A 9766-nucleotide genomic window follows, 5' to 3' on the forward strand; every position below is an offset into this window, starting at 1 on the left:
GTCACCTCCCTGACCAGGGCCCTTCTCCCCCAATTTCTCAGTTTGGCCAGGCAGCCAGCTCTAGGAAGAGTCTTGGTGGTTCTAAACTTCTTCCATTTTAGAATGATGGAGGCCACTGTGTTTTGGGGGACCTTCAACCTTCCCTGGATCTGTGTCTCAACAGAATCCTGTCTCGGAGCTCTATAGACAATTCCTTCAACCTCATGGCATGGTTTTTGCTCTGACATACACTGTCAACTATGGGACCTTATATAGACAGGTATGTGCCTTTCCAAATCGTGTCCAATTAATTGAATTTACCACAGGTATCACAACACTGAACTGTAAGGGGCAATCAAGTTGTAGAAACATCTCAAGGACGATCAATGGAAACAGGATGCACCCAAGTTCAATTTCGAGTCTCATAGCAAAGGGTCTGAATACTTATGCACATTTTTAATACATTTGCAAAAATCTCTGAAAACCTGTTACAATTTGTCATTACGGGGTATTGTGTGTAGATTGAGAGGATTTGTTTTTATTTAATCCATTTTAAGCCTGTAACGTAACAAAATGTGGAAAAGTCAAGAGGTCTGAATACTTTCCGAATGCACTGTATATCACTCATTGGCTTATCCTTCTGTGCAAGCACATATGTACTATTCACACGGATCCTCTCAGAATCCCTCACCCTTGACCCATCCTCTTCTACTTTCTTCACTGCCTCAGCATACGACACCTTCTGCATAATTTTCTTCTCTTTACCCCTTTTTTCTCCCCAATTTTGTGATATCCAATTGCGATCTTGTCTCATCGCTGCAGTTCCCCAACATGCTCGGGAGAGGCAAAGGTCGAGTCATGCGTCTTCCTAAACATGACCCGCCAAGCCGCGCTGCTTCGTAACACCCGCTCGCTTAACTTGGGAGCTAGCTGCACTAATGTGTCGGAGGAAACACCGTTCAACTGACAACCGAGTCAGCTTGCAGGCTCGAGGCCAGCCACAAAGTGCCTCTAGAGCGCGATGAGCCAAGTAAAGCACCCGCAGCCAAACCCTCCCCCTAACCCGGATGACGCTGGGCCAATTGTGTGCTGCTCTATGGGACTCCCGGTCACGTCTGGGATCAAACCCCAGGGTGTAGCAACACTGCAATGCAGTGCCTTAGACCGCTGTTCCACTCGGGAGGCCTTACCTTCTGCACTACTCTGACTCTAGCCACCTCAACCTGCCTCTCTCTCACTGGACACTTCCGATCCCCAACAACATGTGCACCCCTACAGTTGACACACAAATGTATCCATATAACTACACAATCCTCCATCCCATGCCCTCCTGCACACTTCACATATCTTGGAATCTCCCTCCTACACACTGCTGCGACATGACGATAAATGTTGCACCTGAAACAGCTCAGTGGGTTCGCCATAAAAGCTCTAACGGGATAATTGTTATATCCTAACATGACCTTGTCTTGTAAAGACTCTGACTCAAAACTCAAAAGGACTGACAGTGACTCCTCTGTTTCACCACGCTCACCACTGGGTCTGCGTCGCACCAAACAGCAGGCGTCACAAACACCAGGAATCTTCAACTTCAATTGCTCCACCTCCAACTTAACGCTACCACAGAAATCATTCCTTTCAAGGGTACAAGAAACAGATCTTGACCCAAGTTGCATGACATGGAGCGCCCGCTTCCTCTGATCAGAAGAAACACAAACAAATATCACAAGTCCACTGCAGGTTACCTATTTACTGATTCAACTGCACCCAACTCCTTTTCCACCCACTCTGAAACCACAAATGGATCCACCAAAAGGCTAGGATCCACTTTCTCCAAAAATGTCACTCCTACTGGATCAGAATCTTCTTTATCATGTCCATCGATGCCATGTTCAGGCCTCCGAGCTTTTCACCACACCTTCCACCTCATTTAAATCGTCCTCGTTCACTTCCATTTCACTTCCAGAACTCGGGCTGGCGCACGGCTCACTTTGTTTGCGCTTGACACCAATCTTCTTCGACACTGCATCTACATTTTTATTGCAATCTTCCTCAAATTCAAATCAACCTCTTCTTACTAATTTTCCCCCTCCATTCCTCCTCAGAAATACCGATATTCCTCTTCTCCCAACTTTGCTTGCGGCCCAATGACATCCTGGCGTAACTCCATCTCTGTCTTTCTCCCTGTGGCATTAGTCCTAGACCTGAACTCTCACTCCAGTTCCCGTTGCCTCACTGTCTTTCTGACACAAGCAGCAGATACTACTGTACTGGAGCGGCTCTGTCTCCTGGCTACGTACTGGAGTCATAGCTTAAAAATGGACCAATAGAAGTATAATGAGAGGTTCCTGCAGATGCATGAATGCCCACATGCAGGAACGCCCAGAACTGCGGGCTGCAGTTGCACCCTGCTTAATAAATCTGCCAAGGCACTGCTGCTTTTCTGATTTAATCTTCTGTTGCCACATGGAAACTATTAACCATTTACAATGTAGGAAAATACTTTCATTCATTGCAGAAAAGCTGAAGGAACCGATTTTACATTGTAGACCTACATGCTTTTGGCATCATAGTGCCAGAGACGATTTTTGAGAACGCAGCAGGGGATCTCGGTCACACCATACAGGCAATCGCGAAAATAGTTGACGCCGTAATATGTCCCTTCTCTCTTTCCTTCCATTAGCTAGCCAGTGTTTTGGCTAAATGTAAAGTGGTCCAACCAGAGAAAAGTTCCAGTGATTGCATCGTTTGAATTTCTTCCAGACAGTTCGTGTGAGCTGGTCTACAAGAACATTAGGAAACACGGTGAGCTCCGGTAGCTTACTGGTCAACTTTCTGCAAGAAATTAGACTGGGTTCAGTAAACAAAAACTAGCTAGCTTTAGTTAGCTAGCAATGAAGCAATTAGCCATACTAGATTACCCTGTCGTCGGGTCTCGGCTAGGAAGTAACCAATGAAGTACTAACTAACGTTAGCTAGCTAGCTTTAGAGATGAGAGGGCCAAAATAAGGTACAGAATACTGTCATAAGTCAGCAGTTTGTGTGTGGAATAAAACATGGTAACTGTACTGTGTACGAAGGCTAACGCGTTAGCTATGGCTCTGTGTAACGTAAGTTAGCTATATGCTAACTAATCTGTGTGGTGGAGGAATAGCTAGGCTAACTGAACATGACTAGATTGAACTCCAGATAGCTACTTTAGGCTACTGAATGCAATTTTATATATATATATATATATATATATTGCTTTCTCGACTGTGTTCTATTATAATGTAGTGTGTCATCCTTCTTTGGATTGATGGGATGTAATGTTAACGCCGTCGTTAGTCATAGTAACGTTAGTACGGCGGGGTCTACTAACATTATGGTACCATCACACATTGCTTCCCATGAGATTGTTTTCTTGTCTTGAGTCAAGTAATTGCGTGGGTTTTTTGGGACGTTGGGCTGTATTGTTGACTCCCTTGCCCAATGTCTCAAAAGACTACCGAAGTAGCCCTGACGCTAACTATTATTGTGATGTGAGACTAAATCAAATTCACCCGTTCTAAGGCAAGGTCAACTGACAGCTCACAGTGGAGAGAGGTCAAGTGTTATTGCAATTCTGAAAAGAAGCAATGTCGTTCAGCCTGTAGGGGGTGGGTATAATTTGTGAAACGTTCCAACAGGAATCTGTTCCAAAAACTTCGTAAAGTACAAGGTTGCCAACAAACAACGCATACAAAGTAGCATGATAAATTAGCCTAGCTAACTATATTAGCTGCCGAATAGGTATCAAATCACCACGTAGCTTATTCTTAATGTTTGTCCATAGGCTACCAGAGTGAGGACAGACATTTTTTCAGAATAAACGTGGTGAGTGAAAACCCTAATGAAATAGCCCACTCCCTATCCGTTATCTTATTCTGCTGCTAAACAACTTTGTATGCGTTGTGTGTTGGCAACCTTGTTGTTTACGAAGTTTTGAACAGATTCATGTTGGAACGTTCCACAAATTATACCCACCGGCCTGTAGGATTGCCTGTATAGAACTTTGTCATGTGAATGATTCACAACATCCGGATCTTATTATTCCATTGTCAGTTTATTTGCTGTGTGTATGTATTATTATTTTTTACGCTGCACAAGCATTGTCCTTAGCGGATAATAAAGATCTAGGCTATTGAATAGATTAGGAATATTCTCTGTCATACATCCACACGTGATTGGTAGGATTGACACTCGTTTTGCTATGCCTGGTTTAGACTGCATGCTACACTAACCTGGGGTAATTTAACAAAGAGTTCACAGCAAAGAAGCTCTGGCTGTCTGAATAACTTGACTATTCCACAGCATGAGTAGGAGACTAATGTCTAGTGTAGAAGTTGAAAACATTGATTTTAGTTTCTTATTTCAGCAGGTGTGAGACCATGGTGGTGAATCTCTGCCTACCACATTTCAAGACCACCATCCAGTGTGACAAGGTACAAAACAATTAGAGTTTTATGGACTGGAGTAGCCAAAACCCCACTTGAAGTTCAGTACCTTGTTGTCAAGTAAAAATGCTCATCACCCATAATGCTTGCACTGCGATGACAAACCCGGGATATGGCTCCAAAAGCGTACGTACTGAACTTCAAGTGGAGGTTTGGCTTGGACCAGAGCTGACATTATCCCCCATGTCCCTCCATAGATCCTTGACTAACGTTGGTTCAATGTATAACAATCTGAACAAATGGTTATATTCCCAGTCAAAGCAAATGGGAGAAATGCTTCTAAATGAACATCTAAAATAAGCATTCTTATTGAAAAAATGTAGATACTCTCTTTCCTCTACCTCTTCTTCCTCTTCTCCATACTCTACCGTACTCTACCTCTTCTCCATACTCTACCTTTTCTTCCTCTTCTCCATACTCTACCTCTTCTTCCTCTACTCCATACTCTACCTCTTCTTCCTCTACTCCATACTCTACCTCTTCTTCCTCTACTCCATACTCTACCTCTTCTTCCTCTACTCCATACTCTACCTCTTCTTCCTCTACTCCATACTCTACCTCTTCTTCATACTCTACCTCTTCTTCCTCTTCTTCATACTCTACCTCTTCCTCCTCTGGAGTACAACACAAAGCCAATCTTCCCTTTGTCTCATCACACCTCCCTGTCCTACTCACCTACTGTGGTCATTTTCTGTCCTCTGGGTTTTATGGAGAGGAGGAGGCGAAAGGGAGAGAGATGTGTGCTTGAATGAGAAGTGGAGGAAAGGGTTGAATGATGGAGGTGGCAGATGGGGAGAAGGAGAGGAGCAGGGTGCTATGTGGGAGGTTGAATCACAGATGACCTTGCTATGTACCGGTCTTTATATTATAGGTTGTCTGATACTCACTTCGCTAGTTGTTATTCTTCTTCTGGGAATGAGTCTTCCACTTTTTCACCCTCTTTACCTCTCCCCTCTTTCCTTTCACTCTCCACCTCTCCTTTTTGCTCTTTCCGTCGCCTCTTCCTTCACTCCTCCCCCTCATCATTTCGCTGCTTTTAAATGTATGTAGTTCTGTTCTTGAGCTATTCTTGTCTATTAATGTTCTGCATTCATGTCATGTTTAATGTTTTGTGTGGAACCCAGGAAGAGTAGCTGCGGCTTTCGCAACAGCTAATGGGGATCCTATTAAAATATCAAATACTTCTCTCTTCAACCCTACCTCCCTCTCTCCCCTAACCTCCTCTCTTCCATTCCTTCCTTCTCACGTTCCTCACTCTGCCCCTATTCTTTTCCCTCCCTCATCTAGCTATGTGCAGATGGGTACGACGTCACCAACCTCCTATCAGCCGACCCAGCAGTCCGGAGGCGGGGTTTTAAGCTGGAGTACTTCCTGCGGCCGCCTGTACAGGTGAGCTGACGCTGTAGAATATTTAGAGATGTGTATTATGACATCACTGTCCTATTCTTCATCTCTTTCTAGAGAAGTGGTCATGGTGGGTATGTCTGTCTAATCTTCCTTTGTCTGACTCTAGGTGACACTGCAGTTTGGCTTCCAGGTGGAAGTGTGTCGGGTGGATGTGGAGCTGTGGCCCTGGGGAATGGACCGAGGACAGGCCTGCAAGAGGCTGGAGATCAGCACCAGCTCTGACCCCCCACTCCCCCACAATCACAGCTTAGAGCAGGGCCAAACCCAGGACCAGCAAGGCCAAGAGAAGGGCCAGCAATGGGACCAAGCCAAGGCCCAGTTCAAAGGCCACCAATGGAGCCTCCAGGCCCAACAATATAGTCTACAAGGCCAGGAGAAGAGCCAGCAATGGACCCAACGTGGCCAAACGCACAGCCACACAGACACCAGCCAGGGGGCTTTCCACCTGGTGGGACGCTGTGAACTAACAGAAGAGACCCACGTCAGTTTCTCCCATCCCTGTTTCCGCCCGCGCCCTCCCTTCCCCTCCCTGCCCCCGGCACCCCGTGAGGGGTGTAGACAAGAGGAGCTGTGGAGCAGGGGCCCGCTCTCACTAGGCTCTGTGAAGCAGCTCCGTGTGACGGTGCCATACGGTGCGGGGGCCTCCGCGATGGGGCTTAAGGCACTGGCAGTGTGGGGGCTGCCTTCTCGCTGCTGCCCTCCGGACGAGGTGGAGAGGGTGAGGATAACGCATGAGAACGCTAACCTGAGACCAGTGCCACGGCTCAGCCACTTGGCATCAGCTCAGCCTTCACCTGTCAATCAACCACCGGCACTGTCACAGACGACAACAGCAACTAGGTACAGTGTGTATAAAACACTGACTGTTTTCTTCACAATATGAGGCAGATGAATTGCAACTCTTTTTCACAAAGCCAAAGGCAAAACCGTCATCTGTGGGAGGATATTAATGTATTTTTCTCCTATTTTCTATTCTCTGACCCCCAGCCTCCTGCAAGTCCCTGAGGAGTTCCTGGACCCGCTGACCCAGGAAGTGATGTTGTTGCCCATGCTGCTGCCCAGTGGAGTGTCTGTGGACAGCTCTACTTTGGAGGAGTACCAGAGGAGGGAGGCTACCTGGGGTCGTGTCCCCAACGACCCCTTCACCGGTGTCCCCTTCGTCTCTGAGTCACAGGCCCTCCCCAACCCCCACCTGAAGAGCCGCATCGACCGCTTCTTGCTCCAGACAGGGTTAGAGGTCAGGGAGGGAGCGGTTGGGAGGCAGGGCCACGGGGAGAGTCCGCACCCCTCCAGACTCATACCTCCACAGAGGACTGGAGAGAGTAGGGACTCTGCTGTCACCACTGCTGCTGCTGTAGAGTCAGCCAACCACCAGGGGGCACTTAGCCGAAACAGTGGGACTCGCACACAGACTACCCAAAAAGGGGCAGAAAGTGTTATTACACAGAGGAGCCAGCTTACGCAGTACAGGGGGACTGGGGCTTTTAACAACAGGGCGAAGAATGGGAACGGGAAGGATCGGTGCGCTGGTAAAGTTCGTCCTAAAGAAGGGGCAGTGGATAGAGTGAGTTCCCAGGAGGGAGGGCCAGACTTGGGGACAAGGAGAAAGAGAGAGCTTGAGGTTTGGGCCACTCTGATCCGTTCTAAGGGAAAGGGTGAGCCCACCGGGCCCAAAGCAGCCTCTGCTAGTGCTGGTCACTCCAAGGAGCTACTTCCTGACTTGAAAAGACCAAGAACAGATGCAAACCCCACTATCTCCTCAGGTGAGTGGTAAATTAGACAATGTGAAAAGCGTGAGAACAAAAACATTGCATTCTGGCGTTTAGTTAAAATGACTTTGTTTAGGGTTGGCTGTATCAAGTGTTTGAATGTGTGTCACTTATGAGTGTTTGTGTTATTCCTCTTGTTCCAGCCACAGTTCCTAGCAGTAGCTCCCATGAGCAACGCTTGTCTGCCAGTCTAGACTATGAACAGCGTTTGTCTGCCAGTCTAGACCAAGAACAGCGTTTGTCTGCCAGTCTAGACCAGGCCCTTCTCTCAGCCCTGCAGGGTCGACCCTCCTTTACCTCCTACCCCTCCCAAACCCCCCAGCTCCAGCACAAACACACAGACACACCTGCTGACACCCCAACAGGTAGGAACGGCCTCTAGCGGCTCTGTTTGAATTTGGCTAAAATGTACCCTTCCTTTGATTATGAATGCATGACGGGGAATTTCTTGAGTTGACTAGTCATTGGTTGAACAAGTTAGACGGTCAAGTAGTGCGATGTTGCCTAGGTAACCGGGAGAAAAACACTGTCAGAGGCAGTCCAAGGACTTTCAGCCTCATTACACTGTACCAAGTATTTTCTAGTCTTTATTATGTTCACCTACAGTACAATAATAATTTGGTGGGTGATTATTTGTCCTGTTTCACTCATGTACAAGTGTTTGTTAATACGCATGTGTGAATTGGAAATGTGTTTTTTGCATAGCCCACTCTCCCTGAGACACCCTCAGAGTGGGGTCACGGCCAGGGTCTGCCATTACCAACAGTGACCCCAGGTTTGCAGATATAGGTTAACATCTGTCTTGATACTTCATCCTTCTCGACTCGCCATACAAACATCCTTCCCATTGCTGTAATTAATGTAGTTTGTTGATAGAGCCTTTTTAAAATAGTGTTTGTTGTTGGAGTATTAAGTGGTCAGTCAGGGAGAATAAAATACAAACTGAACAGAGACTCATTCATGGTGTACATACTGCTCAATACGTGCATTCTCTTTCTCTCCTTCATCCTCTCTTTCTCACCCTCTAGCTTTTCCTATTTCTCTCTTTCCCCCTCTTCTCTCCCCACTTCCCTTTCTCTCTCTCCCAGGTGAGAACAGGTGTGGTTCCTGTTCCTGCTCTCTGTCAGTCTACTCGACCTCTCCATCAGCATATCGCCTGCCCTGTGGTCACTTCCTGTGCCGCCCCTGCCTACACAGGAAGTCCCGCCCACTTGTCACTACAGCAATGCCCAATCACATCCTCTGTCCCACCTGCCATAGCCCTGCCGCTTCCAGTGACATCACACACGTGCATCACTGAACGGAAAAATGTGTGTCGCATTAACCACTGAACGGGCTATGGCGGCAGGTAACCTAGCGGTTAAGAGTGTTGGGCCAGTAACTGAAAGGTTGCTGGTTCAAATCCCTGAGTCGACTAGGTGAAAAATCTGTCTGTACCCTTGAGCAAGGCACTTAAACCTAATTGCTTCTCTAAGTTGCTCTGGATAAGAGCGTCGGCTAAATGACTAAAATGTAAACGAACTGAACAACCCTACTGCAACTCACTGAAAATGTGTGTGCTCTTAACCACCAATGGATACGCAGTCACACACTCACTCTGCCTGTGCTCTTCACTGCACATGTGAGCAGCAGAATAGTGGTGGACATTGGAGGAAACACAGATTACGATGGGACTCTTTATTGTCCATTGGGCCTTGATGAACAATGACTTAAAATCCCTCCCTGACTCTCTACCCCTGTCCCCAACAGAACTCATTAAAACGTTTACAGACATCTTCTGAAATGTGTATTTTAGTTTGTATTATTCACTGTGGTGATGTGGGTTCTACTTATACCCAACTGTCATAAATTGAGAACCTTCCCTTTGCTTGGTCGGGGAGTGTGTTTGTTTCTGCTTTTCCAACTTGTTGTCTTGCTAAACCAAGGCTAGGGTGTAGCGTCAGTGTGTCACAGCTGCCATTGTAGATCTGTACAGAGAGGAATAGAAAAGTGTGTTCAGTCACAAAGAATGGTTAGGAGAGAAAAGAACAGCGGTCCAAGGCTGCTGTCTCATTGAGAAGTGGCCAGTACAGAACAAACATACCTTTGCTCCCCCTCTTCCTCCTTTCCCCTTGTTTTCCCTTGTTTCAACTTAAT

The 9766-nt window shown here is 46.8% G+C and overlaps 1 protein-coding gene across 3 annotated transcripts; it reads left to right on the top strand.

Annotated features, from left to right (window-relative positions):
• The first annotated feature begins 2423 nt into the window (after window positions 1-2423).
• LOC129826705 (RING finger protein 37-like) lies at window positions 2424-9497 on the top strand. 3 transcript variants are annotated; one of them, XM_055887715.1, is made up of 7 exons: window positions 2424-2784; window positions 4379-4442; window positions 5742-5843; window positions 5968-6701; window positions 6849-7624; window positions 7774-7995; window positions 8719-9497. In XM_055887715.1, exons 2-7 carry the CDS (start codon window positions 4389-4391, stop codon window positions 8928-8930), a joined length of 2100 nt encoding a protein of 699 aa, XP_055743690.1. In that variant the 5' UTR covers window positions 2424-2784; window positions 4379-4388; the 3' UTR covers window positions 8931-9497. The 3 variants fall into 3 exon arrangements, with proteins under 3 accessions (XP_055743690.1, XP_055743689.1, XP_055743688.1); XM_055887714.1 differs by having other exon boundaries at window positions 2425-2784; window positions 4376-4442; window positions 8659-9497; XM_055887713.1 differs by having other exon boundaries at window positions 2425-2784; window positions 8659-9497.
• Window positions 9498-9766: the final 269 nt, after the last annotated feature.

The sequence above is a fragment of the Salvelinus fontinalis genome, chromosome 28 (assembly GCF_029448725.1).
Source record: "Salvelinus fontinalis isolate EN_2023a chromosome 28, ASM2944872v1, whole genome shotgun sequence".
Taxonomy (NCBI): Eukaryota; Metazoa; Chordata; class Actinopteri; order Salmoniformes; family Salmonidae; genus Salvelinus; species Salvelinus fontinalis.